General features: G+C 48.9%; 3 protein-coding genes and 1 long non-coding RNA gene across 4 annotated transcripts in view; 2 read left to right on the top strand and 2 right to left on the bottom strand.

Annotated features, from left to right (window-relative positions):
* LOC147648689 (serine/threonine-protein kinase PAK 3-like) overlaps positions 1 to 19,136 on the top strand; it is a 356,261-nt gene that overhangs the window by 98,833 nt on the left and 238,292 nt on the right. The gene's annotated exons all lie outside the window — the stretch shown is intronic.
* On the top strand, positions 81 to 2,396 carry LOC147648696 (uncharacterized). The gene is made up of 2 exons (XR_015279976.1): positions 81 to 228; positions 1,115 to 2,396. It is a non-coding gene; the product is annotated as an uncharacterized LOC147648696 (long non-coding RNA).
* LOC147648695 (uncharacterized) lies at positions 7,374 to 9,564 on the bottom strand. Its single transcript, XM_086866479.1, is given in 2 exon segments — positions 7,374 to 9,164; positions 9,561 to 9,564. Coding segments are annotated over 2 exon segments (1,707 nt in total). The 3' UTR covers positions 7,374 to 7,461.
* On the bottom strand, positions 9,918 to 11,601 carry LOC147648694 (uncharacterized). Its single transcript, XM_086866535.1, is given in 1 exon segment — positions 9,918 to 11,601. A coding segment is annotated over 1 exon segment (1,593 nt). The 3' UTR covers positions 9,918 to 10,008.

Below are 19,136 nucleotides of genomic sequence, written 5' to 3'. Positions count from 1 at the left end.
GCCACAGCCACGAGTGACGGCAGAAGCAGCCAATCGCAGCCAGCGGCGGGCTCTGCACACGGCACGGCCTCGCCTTCCTTGGGCGGAGCTCCGCCATTTCTCGGAAGCCTCGGCTGAGGAGCGGCTCCGGCGCTGGGCCCGGCCCGGGCAGGAGGCCAAGGAAGCGCCGCTGCGCTGAAGCGCCGGGAGCTCGGGGTGCCCGGGAGCTGAGGGCGCTGCGAGCTGGGGGTGAGTCCGGGATGGAGCAGGGCATGCCGGAGCGAGGCCAAAACTCTGTGACTCTCCTTCCTGACCCGGGCGGGGAGCAGAACACACAAGGAAAGGCTCGGGGGTCTTGGATGAGGGTGGGGACAGTTTAATCCTTGGTCACGGGCACAGCACACCTGACTTGAGGAAATTAATTGAATTTATTCTCAAACGTGTCAGAACAAGAAAACGAGAAGGAAAGTGATTCCTTCGGAAATGCATCTTCCCCCCCCGCTCTCCCTCCTTCCCGGGCTTAACTTTGTGCCCCTCTCCGTCCCCCTCCCCGCCCAGAGGCACAGGGATGGGGGTCACAGTCAGGTCATGTCACTGCCTCCCCCTGAGGGCCAGGAATCCTTGTCCTGCTGCAGCCTGAGGTCCCTCGCAGGGGCCAGAGTCCCTCAGGACCAGGCTGCTCCAGCGGGGATGGCCAGGGGGATCCCCGAGTCCGGCCAGGAGCCACTTGCATGGCTGTGCAGGGGCTTCTGCCGGGCTCGGGGCCTCTCTCGGGCACCCCCTGCTCCGGCCCGGCCTCATTGCCCCCCTCACCCCCCATGCAGCGAGTGCCCGGGCAGGGAGATGCACGATTTTCACGGGGCTGAATCTTGGTGTTTCTGAGCTTTATTTGGCTAAATGTTGGTGTTTTGTTTTTTTGTGGGGGCTGAATCTTTCTGTGTTGGGGGGATATCAGATTTTTGGTGTTTTGGAAGTTTTTGATCTATCTTGACGTTTGGAGGATTTTTTGGGCTGAATCTTGGTGTCTTAGAGGTTCTTAGAGACACTAGATACCCAATGAATTCCTGAGATGAACTTGGGAAAGGAGAAACCCTCAGCCCAAGGCTTTTTCCTTTCTTTTTTCCCTCCAAACTAGGATTTTTCATTCCCAAGCTGTGGCCAGATGGAGGAGGAGGAAAATCCCTGGAGATCTTGCACAAGGAGGGGCTGCAAACCCAGCCCAGTTAGCTGTGAGGAGGAAAGATCCTCCCTGTGCATTGAAGGTGACCGGAGATCCAGCCGGAGCTCAGAGCTGGGGGAGAAGCCCCACAAGTGTTTGGAATGTGCGAGAGATTTCAGCCACAGCTCCAACCTGCTCCGGCACCAGGTGATCCACAGTGGGGAAAGACCCTATGAGTGTGGGAAATGTGGGAAGAGCTTCAGAGATACCTCTGAACTGATGAGACACCAGGTGATCCACACAGGGGAACTGCCCTACACCTGCTTGGAATGTGGGAAGAGCTTTGGGTGGAGCTCCAATCTGAGGAAACACCAGCTCATCCACACCAGGGAGAGGCCCTACAAGTGTCCCCAGTGTGGGAAGAGTTTTCGGACCAGCTCCCATGTCCTCGTACATGAGCGGATTCACACGGATGAGAGGCCCTTCCGCTGCCCTGACTGCGGGAAGGGCTTCAAGCACAACTCCCACCTCACCGTCCACCGGCGCATCCACAGTGGGGAGCGGCCCTATGAGTGTCCCCAGTGTGGGAAGAGCTTCTCCAGGGGCTATCACTTGACCCAACACCAACGGAGGCACCAGTAAGGGAAGCCCTGCGAGTGCCCCAAGTGCAGGAAGAGCTTCGTGCGCTGCTCCAGCTCCATCCCCCATGGGAGGATGGGCGTTGGATGATCCCCAGTGACCCCCGTTGGGCAGAGCCCTGGTGATCCGTGGTCCTGGTGATGCGTGTTGGGAAGACACCTGGCTGGGAGGCTCCACATCTTCCTGGCTCCCTGTGGGCACCTGGATTGAACACCGGTGCAGGAACATCCACTGGGACACAGACCAACAATGGTAATTCCTTGGGGGGAGTGGATTTGTTGACTTTCAATCCCAGAAAATCTTTTGCATTCAATCCACCTATCTTCTGGTGGCATCAAGGAGGTCTTGGAGGTCTTGTCCAACCTCAGTGATTCCACAATTTTCATTTCCTATTGCCCAGAGGTGTCTTCCACAGCCAGATGTCAATGAAATGGGTCAAAGACCAAGATTTTGGAGATAGTGGTGTGGAAAGCCTTCCTAAAAATTTTGTTCCCTTCCACCCAAGCACGGGGATTCTCAGCTGGCAGAAATCCTTTCAATATGGCCTGACTGGCTTTTCATTTTTCTTTATCCCTTCAAAATATCCAACTTTGGGGTGAAAATAAAGACATTGAACTAAGACGTTGGTGAGGACATTGAGACACATAGACATGGTGGGACATGGAGAGTGACGTGGGGACACATGGACAGGGACATGGCCATTCATGGGGACATGGGGGGACACAGGCACAGATGGAGACATGGGGGACAATGCCAGGGGTGGAAACATGGTGGGGACACAGCCATGGGTGAGGACATGTGGGGCCATGTCCTTGGCCGCTGCCATGGGGGGAACTTGCAGGGGCTGTGGGGGATGCTGGGTTTGAGGGAGTTGAGGGTTCCTGGCAGGGACTTGGGGCTTGCTGAGGGCTTTGGGGAGCCCTGGCCGAGCGGCTGCGGCTGCGCTGGGAACCCCTGGTGGAGGTTCTGGGGCAGCTGCTCAAGGACCCCCTGGCCTGGAGCCCCAGCCGGGCATTGGGCTCCTGGAAGGGAATGAACGTCCTTGTGCCCAGGAGGGAAATCCCAGCACCCCCAGGGTGTGGGGGGCAGCTGAGAGGCCACAGCAGGGAGGGGAAAGCCAGACAGAGCTGTTCCACTCCAGAACTGCACCCCAAAAATCCCCAAACTCAGGGATTTCTCCCAAGGAAAAAGGTGCCAGCATCTGCTTGAATTGAGTGAAAGGGGGGATGGGAGGGGTGGGGTGGTGGATTGGTGGCAGTGGGGCAGGGGTGGAGGAGCAGGGGAAAAGAGGGGCATGGGAGCCCCATATTGGGTTTGGATGAGTCTTGCTCCTCCTTCTTCATCCCGCCTCCTTCTCCTCTCTGGCCCGTTTCCTCTTCCTCCATCTCTTCTCCTGTTCCCCCCAGGCCCAGTGCCCACCCTTGGATCCCCATTTTTCCAATTCCTTCACATCCCATAGGAGGAGCCAGGATGGAGCCGGGGCAGGTTGGGCTGGGGCAGCACTGGGCTCTTGCCATGGTCCAGGTACCACCCATGCACCCCCTCCCCAAATTTCCCTGGTGGCTTCAGGGGTCCCAGCCCTTTTTAGGGTTTGCTGGGTGCCATGCTGGAGTTTGGTGTCTCCCAAGGAGTCCCCAGAACAGGGTGACAGATCGGGGGGACACACGGGGGTCCTGATCCAACCTGGGGCAGCATCTGTCCCTGACAGGGTACCCCCATGGGGTCTCCCCAAGTCCCTCCCCACTGCCCCCCATAAATGGGACAGGGGCGAACTGGGAAGCTTTACTGGGAACACTGGGAGCAGCTGGGCAAGGGCAGAGTCACAGCAGGGCTGGGGGGGCACACGACCCCTCCAAAATCAGCCCAGGGATGGAGCGGGGGGTGCTGGCTGGGCCTGAAGCCATGGGGATGGGCTGCGGCTGCCAGCGGCTCAGGAGCTCTGTGGGCAGAGAAAAGGGGGTGACACTGGGCTGGGGGCCCTGGGGGAGCACACACGTTCTGGGAGAGGGAGGATATGACCCCCAGGACCCCCCCTCACCTTCTTGTGCAGGCAGAAGCTGAGCCCCAGTGCCAGGAAGACGAAGCCCAACATGGAGCCCTCGATCCATATCAGCATCTTGCTGTGGGCAGTGTACAGCAACATCTCTGGGAAGTCTGCAGGGGTCGGGATCCCCCCTAAAACCTCTCACAGACACCCCAAGCCCCTCTAAGCACCCTTCCACTCTCACCCACCCCACCAGGACCTCTGAAACCTCCTCCCAGTCCCTTCCCAGCCTCCCCAGGATCCACCAAAGCCCCTCCTGTCCCTATCAGGATCCCACAGCCCCCTCCCCGTTGCCCCTCACCATCACAGGAGCCCCAGGACCCCCTCCCAGTTCCTTCCCAGCCCCACCAGGACTCATCAGGAACCCTCTCAGTCTCTTCCCAGTGCAATGAACCTCATCCCAACCCCTGCTTTCCAATCTCCAGTCTCCTTCCAGTCCCTCCAGGCTCACTCAAATCCCTCCCAGTGACACCCAGCACCCCTAAACTCCCTCCCAGTTTCCACCAGGACCCCCTGAACCCCATCCCACCCTCCCCAATAACCTTTAATCCCCTTCTCAGCCATTCTTGGCCCACAAACCCCTCTCCCAGTTTAAATCAGTCTATCTCAAACTCCCTCACAGTTACTCCCGGTGTCACTCTATTGGGAACGGCGAGAAGAACAACACAGACTCTCTTGTGAGTTGAACAGGAGAGCTCTTAAGGTTTATTACCTCAGATCTTTTTTTATAGACCGATACATGAAAGTACAGAAAGGTAAAACTTATTGGTCAGTGAACTAACACATCACCATTATGGATGCTAAATCTAAACCACAGTGCCTGTACAAATTACAGGCCGCCTGGCTCCTCGGGCTGCCTGAGAAAATAGCCTGGGAAAAATATGAGAAGGAATTAAAACAATTCTCAGGGACACTAAACAGCCTTGCAGGTGTTGTTTTGCAGTTTTGTTTTCTCTTGCAGGAGAAGGCCAGGGGGGTGATGGGCCCCCCTGACCAATGATGGTGATGTAGCACTTTGTTAACCAATAAGAGTTTCTTTTCTGTACCTTCCACGTACCAGTCTATAAAACAGGCCTGAAGTAATAAACCAGAGAATTCTCGTGTTGTAACTCCCTTGAGAGTCCGTGTCGTTCTTCCTCGCCGTTCCCAATCGGAGCGACACACCATCATTGGTCACTGGGGTACACCACCCCTCGACCTTCTCTTGCAAGAAAACACGAAACTGACAAACAGCACCTGCAAGGCTGTCTTCTATCTCTGAGGATTGTTTTAATTCCTCCCCATGATTTCCCAGGCCACTTTCTCAGGTGGGACTGAGAAAGTTATGCAGCCTGCTATTCTACAGGCACTGCGCTCCCTACTTTTGCTCATAGTTAACATCCATACTCCCAGCACACCCCAGTCCCCCTCCCAGCCCCTCTACTGCCTCCCCTGCTGCCCCCGGCGCTGTGGGGGCCGGGCCGTGCCCCAGTGCCGGCTCAGGGGGTGCTCCAGGCTGCCGTGCTCCACCTGGCAGCTGGAGCTGAGCCCGCATTGCCGGGGGAGTTTCCAGCAGCACCAGGAGCTGCTGGCTCCAGCTCAAGGGCACCAGCGAGATGGACACGCTGGAGGGCACTGGGAGAGAGGGGGACACACTGGGATCAGCTGGGTGTGAAATGGTGCCAAGGCCGGTCAGCTCTTCCTCAGCTCCACGCCAGGAGTGGAACACACCTCGGGAGCAGGATGACCCGAGGTGTGGCTTAGAGCAATGCTCTACAGCACTTAACAGCTGTCAGACACAGTGTGGAGGCAAGAATGGGGGGAAGGTCTTTTATATTGGGGTTCAGGGAAAGGTTCAGTCTCCCAAGGATCCAGGGACAAAAGACACAGAATACAAGCGTACAGCAATTTATATATGGGGAGGGCCCAGGGGTGGATACAAAACTTCAACCAGTGAGGGATATCCTGGGGAGGGGAATAGGACACATGGACCAATGGGGTGCTGTGGATTAGGGGATTTCCAAAGGGGACGTCCAAGCAGGGGGTTGGCATAAGGCAGGATTGACAGGGGACATTTGGGAACAAGGGGCAGGGTGGACAAGATTGATAGGGAAGGTGCTGGAAAAAGGGGTTGGGATATAATGATGGGCAGGGCAGGGGAGGAGATAACTTTGGGTTAAACCAACAAAGCAGGGGGGTAACAGCCTGGCTCAGCTGCAGGGGGGTCCCAGGGTGTGAGGATGGAGGGTTTGGGAGGGTTCCAGCCCTGGATACAGGGGTGCACGGGGGTCCTGCTGCAGCGGAATGGGAGTTCAGGGGGATCCCTTCCTATGTTCTGGGGTTCAAGGGGTCCCAGTGCCTGAAAATGGAGGTTCAGGGGGGTTCTGGTGCCCAGGAATGGGGGTTCTGGGAGGTTTCCATTCCCGAGAATGGGTGTTCAGGGGATTCCAGGTTCCAGATAAGGGGGTGCAGGGGTTTTTGGAGCTGGGAAGGGGGTACCAGGTGGTCCCGGTGCCCCAAAATGAACGTTCAAGGGGGTCTCTGTGCCCAGGAAGGGGGGTTTGCCCAGAAATGGAAGTGCAGGGTTGTCGCGATCCGCAAGGTGGGATTCGTGATGTGGTTCTTTTAGTCGGTCTTAGAGTACAAAAGATTATCAGCAAACCAAGGACTTAAACAAGAAAACACAGTTTATTGAGTGCTCATCAGCACTAATATGCGATAGAGGGAAAAGAGGAGAAAGCAAAGCACGAGGAAAAGAGAGTAAGGGGATTATAGCTACCAACGTCGAAGTCCACTCAGCCGTCCAACGACGCAGAGTCTTCTGTCCGTTGGGGAGATCTCAAAGGAAGGTAAGTTTGGGGTATAATTTTATAGTCTTTTGCAAAGCGAGGGGCGCAGGGCCAAAACCAGAGGAGATTGATGATCATTGTGATGAATTCCATTGCGCAGGGAGCAGGTGTAGGGTACAGAGTGATCCATGTCTTGCAAGTCTGCTCACCAGCAGAACAAGGACAAGGTGTTGTGCAAAACCTATTGCACCGGGTACCAGGCACAAGCCTCTGCTCACCAGCAGGAATGAAAGCCATGAATCATGGAAAACCCATTGTGCAGGTTACCAAGCCTCTGCTCACCAGCAGGAACGAGAGCAGTGTACCGTGCAACCTCCTGCAAACAATCACTGAGCAAACATCCATCTCAGCTAGGCCCAAACCCCCAAACCAAGTCCCTTGTGATATTCAGGGTCTCAGTCTCTGTCCTTGAGACGGTTGTGAGACAGATGAGGGAATCTTCAGACCGTCCCTTACACCACCCCGCGGCTCACAATCGTCGAGGCCTTTCTGCACGATGTTGTAGTGCTGCTGCAGAAATCTTCACTGAAGTCTTCAGGACTCGTTACAGTTGGTAGTATATCCCAGAAAAAACAGAGACAGGTAGTAGGGAAAAGATAAGGGACAGAAAAAGGAAAAAGAGAAAACAAAAACAATAAGAAAATCAATATATTGATTTCAAAGAAAAACTATTATATATAATTTCAACTAAGACTTACATATTGGTTTCTTATCTTAAAACAAACAATAAATTATATTCTAAAATACACCATGATAAAATGATTAACCTCATAGTCACAATGTCAAATTATTTATTGAAGTGCCTGCATAATTCATCGAGTATCGATAACCTTAGGGGTATCAGCAACATGTAAAGTACCAATCATGTTGTGTGCATCCATTATGGAAGTCAATTGTGTCAACCGCTTCATCATTCTCCAATTCAGGATGTACAAAATTGCTGATAGAACAAAACCGAGTAAAACTAAAACCAAGAGGACGATGATGGGATGACACAATTTGTTCAAAACACCTGTAGCAGTTGGTGACCACCCAAAAAGAGTGTCCCACGACTTGTGTTCAGCACCTTTCCTTACTCTTTCCAGAACACGATGTATTCCTTTCACATTGTGGTGAACCGTAACTAAGGTCTTTTGTCCATCCTTTTTGATCTTTTCCAAAATTTCGATTAAATCCTGGTGAAGCAACAATTGCCTTACCAGAGTAAAGTTCATTCCAATTGGAGCAGGCACTAAACGATGAATCAAAGTGTAATTATACTGCAAAAGATAATATGAAGTAACTGGAGCTAAATAGGAAAAGTCACATCCTACAATCTCAGTAAAATTGCATACACAAAAATTTGAATGATTCTTAGTATCCACTACTATGTTTTCTACAAGCATACTATCACAAGCAGTTCTCAAGCATACACATCCATTGCCTACATACACAAGCACTGTTTCAGAAGTCTCATTAGGATGGATTTCAAAATGACAGATATTCTGTTCTGTGTCTAAACAAATGTCTTGAGCTTTGATTGCATTACTTTCACAGATAAACCCCTTTTGTTCCCGGACAATACAATTTTCTAAACCAACAGTTTGCCATTTCCCACCAGCCTGAAGGGCCCATTCCCTATGCTCTAAAGGATAGAGAACAGCTCCGTCATGATTCAGCCCCAATGCAATGATAGGAAAGATTGAATGTACTGAAGCATTACGTATTGTCAACACAAAAGCTGTGGCTGTGTTTGTGGTGGGATCGTAGGTAAAATTTACCAAATTCCACCAAGATTGAAATTCTTTTTCAAAATCATTGGCATTGTCCCAGACTATTTTCCGAATCTCAGTGGGAAAGGTGCCTTCTTCACCCTCTCTGATAATTGATGCAGCAACTGACTGCATCCACAACTGGGCTTGAATACAGCTAAGAGCCAGAGAAACATTGTTTTGGGTAGCACTGAGTGCATCAATTATTAATTTGTGATCATTTACATTTACCCTTTCCCAGTTTGGTAATATGTTTGATAGCAACCACTGTTGGGTTCCCAAAGCAGTTAAAGATGACCTCAGTGGTTGCTGTATTTTGGTCAAATCTTTAGTTGCAACAGCCAATTAATTCATCAATACTTCTGAATCAATACTATTCAAAATTCCTAGTCCTGATCCCACAACACCCGTTATATCTCTTGTCATCCGTTTGTGAAAAGAATTTCGCTTTCGCAACCAGGTTGTCCACCCCTCAAAGGAAGTTTGCAAAAAAGGTGAACAAGCTGGCTGAATCTCTGAGACATTGTTTTGCATTAGTAATTTGACTTGTTTGATAGACCATGCTGGGTTAAATAGCATTTGTTGTTGGCCAGTTTTCCTGATTACATAGGGTCCAATTTCAAAAATTTTTGGAGTCAATCTACTTGGTGGCTGTATGGTAGGTATTACAACCTGAACATTAAGCTCTCCCCAATATTTGGTATTGTTTTTACCACACACGACTTTGGAGGACAATTGTACAGCCGTTAAATTCAGCCAACAATCTTGATTTCAAGTTTCACAAGATATAACCTGGCCACGAGATCCGGCAACTTGACTGTGTACAGGCTCAGTGTGGGATCCGGTACTCAGTCTGCAGTGTATTGAAACATCATCACCTTGAGTTAACAGAAAAAACAGGGAAAACATTAGCTTTGTCATTTAGCACAAAAAGGGGTATTCACACCATGGTATGTGATTATTACACTAAATATAGGCTTTGTTGCAGCATTTATTTTAAATCTGTAAGTTCATGGTTTATCTGATCTTCATGTCCCTCGGTGTTCTTCTGTAGAAAATAAACAAAACAGAGTCTGCCACATAGGGGCAGGAGATTAAAATGATGGAATTATCCAGTGGGTGTTTATCCAATGCTCTATCCCCAGGGCATCGGAGGTTACCCATGCATATTCTCCTGTAGTTCTTTTAAAAGTTTCAGTTTGGACTAACCAAGATATAATCCCCACTCTTACCAGCAGAAAGCATAGAATTTCTTGCCACTTTTCCTTTTGTCATACTGGAATTCTGTTTACTTCCCAGTCCTTTTGTTGCCAAAAAGGAAGCCACTCAGTATATCCCTTGAACATAGCATAGGAGTTAGTGTAGATAAGACACTGTTAGTGTAGACAAGAGAGGTATTCTGTACCTCATGTTGGAAAACACTCCAAACAGCTATCAGCTCTGCAGCCTGAGCGCTGCTTTCTCCCTCAGTAACAATTTGTTCAGCAGAGGAAAGGTGGAGGCTACTGCCCCACACCTCCACACCTCTCCCTCTCGTTTGGCAGAGGTATCAGTGAACGAAGAGTTTGCTGATTGTTTTTGCTCACTGTCCAGAACCTGTGAGTGGTGTTACTTTGGCCCACTGCCCAGAATCAGTTGAGGGTGAGGTGGAGTGCTTGGTACACTGGGGCTGGAATCCTGCCACTGAGAGACCAATTTACTTAATTTTTTAAGTGGCAGGTTAACCATTAAACCCTTCGGTACCCCTTTCTTCACCCCCAAGTTCCACCAATACTGTAGGCTAGAAATCATCCTACCCTTTTCTGTTTTTATGTTAAGAGGGGTTTCTTTAATTACCAAGTCAGGTTTGTCATGGCTGCTACTTAAGCTCTCAGTTTTTTGTATCACCTGATTTTTTACAGCTTCTTCTGTTATTGAGAAGATGTTAGAGTCATGTTCAATCTGGGCATACCACTTTCTCACTGAGGCCCTCTGGGCCACCCCGTCAGGGTGGAGAGTCCCAGTAGTGACTGTCTTAGTAATTTCAAAAGGGCCTTTTAATGCAATTGGTTGTTTTTGTGTAATTTTTTCTACTTCTATGAGAGCTGGATTAACTACCAACAGTCCCTTTTCCCAGGTAGTGTACCTCTTTTCAGCATCTTTATTTTTTATTACTTCTTTTTCATCTCCTCCCACAAGGATATCATCTATGGTTGTTTGGAGGAGAATTGCTGTAGGTTTCAGTGATTCTGGAAGACCACAAATTAAAGGGGTCATAATTTCAGCTTTCACAGGTAACAAAATTGGTGATTCATAACCAACAATTAATTTTCTTTCATGAATCAGTTGTAGACAAGCTGCCTTATGAATGTTTTCGAGAATTTGGTCTGGGGAGCCAGTTAGAGCTACAGGATCTCCCCTTTCCAGGGGGTTAAGTCCCCCTGCCCACTATGCAGCTCGCTGTGTTAGGGACCATGGGTTGCGGTTATCTCCTGTTGTTAAGAAAACACCATGTCCCCAATAACCACTTGCTTCTTGTTCAGATAATTGAATTTGATCTCCCCCTGTGAGAGACACTCGAAATACGTATTCTGTCTCTGACTCCTGAGGGAGACGCCCATACTCCTTTTTTAACTTAGCCAATTCAGTAGCAGTGTACGGGATTTCTTTAGTGGTTATATGTGGATCAAGATCTTCATCATTGATATAATTATATTCTGTTTTAATCAAAGGTCTCATTTGTGAGCAACAGTTTTCACCACAATTTTTTACCAAATGTAATTTTGCTTGAGAATATTTGTGATTTATCTGAGGAGTTTCTTTTTCCAACGACTCCTTAAAGGAATCAGCAGACTGTGAATTTTTGGCACACTCCTCACTCAGAGCAGTTCGTGAGAAATGAATTTCATTTTGCAAACTTTCAACTAAATTTTGTAGGGATTGTATAATTACATTCTCTTCCTGCCTTCGTCTCGTGCGAGCCTCTACAGCTGATGTAAGGCAAGCTCCCAATACAGAACAAATTATGGTTTTATTACGGCCAAATTTGAACTTTGCCTCATGTTGCAGGGAGCAAATTCTATCAGTTACATTTTCTAGGTTGTACCAATTATTTTGAGCCCATTCTTCCCCAGCTGGGGAGGGCTTAGCATTGTGTTTTGCTAACAAAGCAATGAATGCAGCTTTATCTTTTATACTAGAGTTTTCAGAGTGTTCACTCATCTTTGTGTATGAAGGGTTCAGTTCCACTACAGGGAGGTAAGACTTAAGTTACGCACAGACGCAGCCTTTGCCACGTCACCCTTCGCGTCCCTGTATGGATGAAGAGACCAAATCTGCTTGGGAGGCACCCCTTTATGTTAAAATTCAAGTTGTCTCTTCACTACACCAAGCAGACAAAATTCATCAAAAACACATAACAGTACACAGAACCACTACAGGGAGGTAAAACTCAGTCACACTACATCAGACGCAGCCAATGCTGCGTTCCCCCCTGCCGTGGGTGGAGAGACCAAATCTGCTTGGGAGGCACCCCTTTATCTTAAAATTCAGGTTGTCTCTCTGCTACACCAAGCAGTCAGCATATAAAAACAACCAGTAAGTCCCACCTTTTGTACTCAAAGATCCCGTGTAAAATTCTTAAGACAGAGCCCTCAAATGAGTGTAGGGGTGCTTTTCACCTGGGCGTGTGCAGTTTGCGAGAAATTCGAGTCGCCTCCCTTGCTTTCTAGACACTGCTCACCAGTGTGGCAGGCTAGGGGCGGCTGAAGCGAAACGTCCTTCCCCTGATACAGACTGCACAACAACCTGCAACCCCTTCTGTCTCTCAGAATCCTGTCCGTGACGCCAATTTATGTCACGATCCGCAAGGTGGGATTTGTGATGTGGTTCTTTTAGTCGGTCTTAGAGTACAAAAGATTATCAGCAAACCAAGGACTTAAACAAGAAAACACAGTTTATTGAGTGCTCATCAGCACTAATATGCGATAGAGGGAAAGAAAAGAGAAAGCAAAGCACGAGGAAAAGAGAGTAAGGGGATTATAGCTACCAACGTCGAAGTCCACTCAGCCATCCAACGACGCAGAGTCTTCTGTCCGTTGGGGAGATCTCAAAGGAAGGTAAGTTTGGGGTATAATTTTATAGTCTTTTGCAAAGCGAGGGGCGCAGGGCCAAAACCAGATGAGATTGATGATCATTGTGATGAATTCCATTGCGCAGGGAGCAGGTGTAGGGTACAGAGCGATCCATGTCTTGCAAGTCTTTGCTCACCAGCAGAACAAGGACAAAGTGTTGTGGAAAACCCATTGCACAGGGTAGCACACACAAGCCTCTGCTCACCAGCAGGAATGAAAGCCATGAATCATGGAAAACCCATTGTGCAGGTTACCAAGCCTCTGCTCACCAGCAGGAACGAGAGCAGTGTACCGTGCAACCTCCTGCAAACAATCACTGAGCAAACATCCATCTCAGCTAGGCCCAAACCCCCAAACCAAGTCCCTTGTGATATTCAGGGTCTCAGTCTCTGTCCTTGAGACGGTTGTGAGACAGATGAGGGAATCTTCGGACCGTCTCTTACAGGGTGTCACAGACTGCATTCACTTCTATCCACAAGCAGGTTTCATCACCGTTCTGTCACAGCTGTGTCAGTTGTAGCTATCTTCATCTCTCTAGGAAAATAACTATACTTTGCAGTTTAGACAAGTGTCTCCGATAAAACATAAAACAATTTAAATTAAACAATATTTAAAATTAATAAAATTAATTATAACAAAAGGAAATAACAAAACTTAACCTTAAAGGAATATCTAAGTTATAAAACTTAACTTAAAAATATTCAAGCCTCAATATAATAAAACTTGACTTTTCTTAATTCTATTAACACTTAATCTATATTAAATAAAAGCATAACTTAATCTTATTCTGTTACTACAAAGAGGCAACTAAAGGTTTGATATATACCTTTTAAACACAATATAACAGTAACATGGATTCACTATAAAGATTATAAAAATGTAACAAATCCATCACAATTCTATGTCATCTAGCTTTGAGAATAACTCACAATAACTGCAAATGGTACTAAAAATACTCATTCAAAACAGGAATTTGCCTAGTATATGTTTAAATTGGTTAGGATTTTAAAGTGCTGTTTTTCTAGAGAAAAACCACAACAACACAGGATTTGGCCAAGTTGCCATTCAGCTTTTGTAGCACTTTTCAGAAACATAAAGACCAATTCTTAAACTAAAATCTAAAATCCAAAATCCAAATTGGTATATATGCAGTTATATGTGTTTTATATAACAAAAGGACTCACATTGAAATTACCTTATTAAAATTGTGGAAAAAACAAGCAAATGGGTAATATATACTTTAACTTAACTTTGTCTTGTACAGTAAAGTTCTCTTAACTAATTAATTTTCTTAAACCGTAAATATCTTTTGTAGATAACATCAATTGGAAGGTTTTCTTAGTAGCTGTAAATTATACCATATTTTAACCTTAGGTTTTAAAACTAATTATTGCAAGGTAACTTCTGTTAATATTCACCTTAAACACCTTTTTTCTTGAAAATGGGCCTTTTTAAACTTTCAAAGAATCACAATAATTTCTCCAGGAAAACTCTAAAAAACTGCAACTGCATAAATTCATTATTACTTAAAACACAAAATTAACTCTAAAAGGGTATATAAAAACATTTTTAAAAACCAATGAATCATGACTTTTTAACAAACTGGGTACTATCCTGGTGCTTTTTCTTAGAGAGGGAGCGGGGGGGTGGACTGCCCGCCCTGCTGCTGCTCTCTGCTGCTGTTATCTTTCTTCACATTCTCCACACGCTCTTGCAGAAAAAACCCCGAAAAACCTCACAAAGTTAACATTAACACACACAGTTACTTCTCTCAATCTCTCTTGTTCACTGATAGAGGAAAAAAGGGGCACAATTTTTACAAAAGCAGGCGATGTTACACGAAAAGTCTCTCATGGCCAGGTGATAACAACGGTGACCATTGCAGCTTATCAACTTCTAATTACAGTGATGAATTTTGAACTAGATACCATATAGTTTGTGATTTTTGGCTATTTTGTCTCTTTTTGAAGCTGTCTGAGCCAGCTGTTTCTGTAATTGTTCAGCATGGCCTTGGAACTTTTTCTGCACTGCTTCTGCCCCAGGGGTGCCCCTGCTCCCTGCGCACACCTCAGTGCTCCCCCATGTCCCCCTGGTTCGGGGGGAAACCAATCTAAATTTGGATTCTTTTCCTCCAGGGTAGCAAAGTTGGAACTTAAATATGATTGTAGTGTTAAGAGTTACTCCAAAAGTGAAGCAAATAGTTCAGGATATATCACATCCTGCCGTAACCGAACAGATTCTGTTCGTTGTTTCAGTGTTTGCTCTGGAATTTCTTTCTCATTATTTCCTTCTCTCTGACTCTCCCTCCCTCTCTCTTTCCATGGGCAGCACAGATAGGAGTGTTTGCCCAGCAGTGGGAGGCAAAGGAATGAGCATACCCATAAGCAAGAAGTCCAGGGAGCTCCTTGCGCAAATCAAAACCCTTAAGCTGTGGCTTTTCTAAAAAGCAGGTAAATAAATCATGTGCTGCTTGCCTTTTCATCTTACCGACAGTGCTGTTGCAGCCCTACAAGGTTTGGCAGCACGTTACGGCCAGGACTCTCCTCTGAGGTCGCCTGGGGCGCGGCACCGTTGCTTTTCGCCGTCCTTGCTGCGGAGGACCCGTCCCCTGTCGCCGACTCCCGTGGCCTTCGCTTTTTAATGTCCCAAAGGTCCCAAAGGTCCCAAGGGTCCCATTTGTTCGGGCGCCATTTGATGAGTTCGGCGGGAGACAAGCAGCACTCAATATGAATGATCAGCAAGTCTCCTTTATTGGCAACTCCAAACTCCCTATATAACATCAATAATTAGGCTCCTACATAGTGCAAAAGCAAGCTCATTATTGGATATTTCATTTAAGGACAACTCCACCTAGTTCCACCTTCTTGTGGTCATTCATCTGTGCTGAATCCACATTCTTCTGATCACAGTGTCCTGTTCTCAGTTCACAGTTATCACTAAGGTCTTTCTGACATTGCAACATCTCATACCAACTACACTCTACTGTTGTTTAATTCTTTCTCAGCTAATTGCTGCATGGGAACACGACCTTTGTTAGCCAGCCACTCTTCCACACTGTTGAGCTTCGGGAGCCTCCCGGGAAGCACCAGCCATGAAGATTCCAGTGGGCTCAGCTGCTACCTGCAGGGGTACTGGGTGTGGCCCGTTGTGACTCAGCGGTGCTAAGAGACCCCTGTGACATCAGAGAGCCCCACCACAACTCAGGGTGTGTAAGCGGCACAGAACCCTGAGGTGCCCAGTCCCGTGAGAGCCACTCTTGCAGAAGGAAGCAGCTCCCGAGATCCATTCGCGCTTGATCTCAGAGATGGAGGAGAACAAGGCAAAACCCAAATGCTCCCAGCCACCCAGCCCCCTGCCCAGCTGGGGGCAAGACCAGGCCCTCAGCGGGCACTTGGTGGGGGCAGTGGGTGGCTCAGCCTGGCCACAGTCAGGCACTGAGGAGAAGGAGGGGCCCTTGGTCATCACGGAAGAGAAGAACCCTGACGTGGATGACGAGCCTTCCCAGTGGGGAGACCTTCGGGCCCAAGAGCCTTGCCTCTACGGAGCAGGGAGTCACCAAGAGTTGCACCAGGGGAAGGTGGCTGTGAGAGTGCCCTGGGGAGATGTGGCACAGCAACACCTCTACCAGTGGCAACAAAGGGTGACAGTCAAGGAGCTGCCCCAAGGGGAGAAGGAGGTGAGTGACCTAAAGCTGTCGCAGCAAGGGGAAGGAAGTGCAAACAGCCAGGAGAAGCAGACACATTCTCCTGCCCCCAGTGAGGAGATGCCATCAGCAGGGGTACAGAGCTCAGGCCCTGCCCCTCACAGCACCTGCTGCTCCCCCAGCCTGCCGGGAGCCCAGAGCCCCAGTGAGCAGCAGGCTGTCGCTGAGGGGAGGTCACTCCTAGCAGAGGAAGGGAGTGAGGAGGGGACCCCAGCTGAGTATGATGAAGACTGGGAACAATACACCCAGAGTGAGTCTTCCCAGGAGTGCCAAGCAGAGCCAGAGCTGTCCCAGGAAGAGGTCAGCAGCTGCCAGGACTGGTACGACTCGGAAGAGTGCAGCCAACTGGGCCATGGAGACTTCCTGGACGGGGACTCCAGCAGCCTAGACGATTCCACCGAGGAAGACAACAGCAGCACACAGGACAGCTATGAATATGTGAGCATCCTCAGCTTTGGGATCACCCCCCTGCCACAGGAGGAGGACAGCTTGGACAAAGTCAGCGTCCTCGAGCTGTGTGAAACAGAAAGCAGGGCCCAAAGCCTGGCAGCTCTTGCGGCAGACGGGCTGCCAGTGCCTGTCCCTCGGGAGGCCTGGCTTGAGGTCCAGGCACCGGAGTCACTCCGTGCCTCACTTTCCTCCCTGCACGGCCAAGCCTCCATGGCCCAGCAGGGGCCTGAGGCAGGGCCTCAGAGCCTGGGGCCTGCCCTGCACAGCCTCGAGGTCCCCGAGGCCCTCAGGCAGCAGCCGTCTCCCTCCAGCAAACGGCCCGGCTTCCTCAGGCGGGCACGGCGGGCGCTGCGGGCGCTGTTCCGCTGGCCCTGCTGGGCACCACAGCCACAGGAGTAGCGCCGCTGCCAGGCTTACAGATGGCAGCTGGCCCAGGGCCCCAGGGAGCCACACCTTGCCCTGGACATGGCCCTGCAGCCTCAGCTGCCATGGCTACTGTGGACTGTGCCAGGGGCATCTCCCCAACACCCAGAGTCACCGCTGTGGCCAACCCCAAACAGCAGCCATGGGGCACATTGGTGCCAGGGCGCTCAGCAGTGAATCCCAGAGTCATCAAGGTGGGAAGAGACCCCGACAGTCACCCAGTGCCACTGGCCTCCTGGCAGCACCGCCATCACCGCAAAACCACATCCCCAAGGGCCACAACTCTTCGACACTCCAGAGACAGCCACTCCACCACCTCCCCGGGCAACTTCTTCTAATGCCTCACGCCTCTGTCAGAGAAAAACTGCTTCTGATATTGAGTCTGAACTTCCCCTGGTGGCATCACGGGACATTTCCTCTCATGAAAGGATCCCACGCCAGTCCTTTGGGATTATATCCATGAAGAATGGGCACAGACCAGAGGTGCTGCTCCACTGACGTGACTGCAGAACTTTGGCTCGTACCATTCTTCCAAAAAAATCAACGTTGAGTTTAGGAAATAGTAGTAGTTAGGAATAAGAATAGGAATAGGAATAAGAAGATGAATAGGAATAAGAAGATGAAGATAGTCATTAATATAAGAAGAATAGGAATTACAGTAAGCATAACAAGTGAATAAGATTAATTAGAATAAGAAGAATAGGATGAAGAAGAAATAGTAGTAGTAAATAGGAATAAAAATTAGGAATAAGAAGAATAAGAGTAAGATGAAGAAGAAAAAATAGTAGTAGCAATTAAGAAGGGAAAGAAGAAGAAGAAGAAGAAGAAGAAGAAGAAGAAGGGAAAGAAGAAGACGATTTAGATGAAGAAATAGTAAATAGTAAGAAGAAGAAGAAGATCATCAAATTAAAATACACATCTGGGATCCCAGAATGCAGGGAAGGACTTTAAAAAGCACCTACTTCCACCTGATCGTCTTCTGAGCACTCTCTGCCTCTGAGACCTCCTCCCTATTTCTATGTCCCTGGCACCCATTTCTTTCTCAATAAAACCCACGTTCAATAAAATCTGCTTGTTGTCCTCCTATGGTCTCATTTGCACCTTCACTGGGGCAGAGGCACCTCTCCTGCATGGCATCCTAACCCTGGGTGGAACCATGGGCAGGGTCCCTTCCAGTCATGAACACTCCAGGATTCTGTCAGGACTCCCTTCCCTTCTTCCCTCCTCTTCCAGCTGGAGAATGTGCAGCAAAGCAACCTTTGCTGTCTGCTCTGGGAGCCCACCCAGCTGCTGGACCCTGCCCAGCTCCCTTGGGAGGCACAGCAGGAGCAGCACCCTGGCAGCCTCGGGAATTGCCCTCTGGGGTCCATGGCACACACTGCAATGGGCTGGCATTCCAGCTTCCAGCAAGGAAAAGATGTTCCTGCCCTTCAAGGCAAAGTTCTCAAAGGGCAGAGACCCAAGTGGAGCAAGATCTTACAATGACATTCTACTGCCAGCCTCCATAACTTCATCCAGGGCTGCTTTACCTCCTGGATTGGGGAAAAACAAAAATCAGGAGAGGGTCTTTGGCTGGGAACTGCCACAGGAAAAGAGGGACACTGGGAGGGAAAAAGAGCAGACAAAGGAAGGCAGGAGAGAAAGGAGGACACAAATGGCAACCAGCTGAGAAGGTGGCACTCTGAAAACCAAACCGGAACTTACGGAAAAAGAATGGGGCAGAAATGAAGGATTCTGAAACTTTATTTACTATGCTTCTCTGGGCAACCTGTGCCAGGACCTCACCACCCTCACAGGGAAGATTTTCTACATTAAACATGAATTTCCTCTCTTTCACTCTGAGCCACACAAACTCGTTTGTGGTAATTCTCATAAACTGCTCAGCTCTTTGTTCCAGTGCACCCAGCAAGCAACAGGCAGGACAGTTCCACCAGCATGGAAACCCAACTCACAGCTGAGGGACTCAGAAAATCTAAACACCAGCAGAACACCAAAAGGGCACATTTAGCATTTTTGCTACAATACACAGCACTGAAAGTGATAGCTAA

The sequence above is a fragment of the Cyanistes caeruleus genome, chromosome 31 (assembly GCF_971803275.1).
Source record: "Cyanistes caeruleus chromosome 31, bCyaCae1.hap1.1, whole genome shotgun sequence".
NCBI classification, from domain to species: domain Eukaryota; kingdom Metazoa; phylum Chordata; class Aves; order Passeriformes; family Paridae; genus Cyanistes; species Cyanistes caeruleus.
Note: the sequence above shows the minus strand (reverse complement) of the source record. Positions and strands in the feature narration are given on the sequence as shown.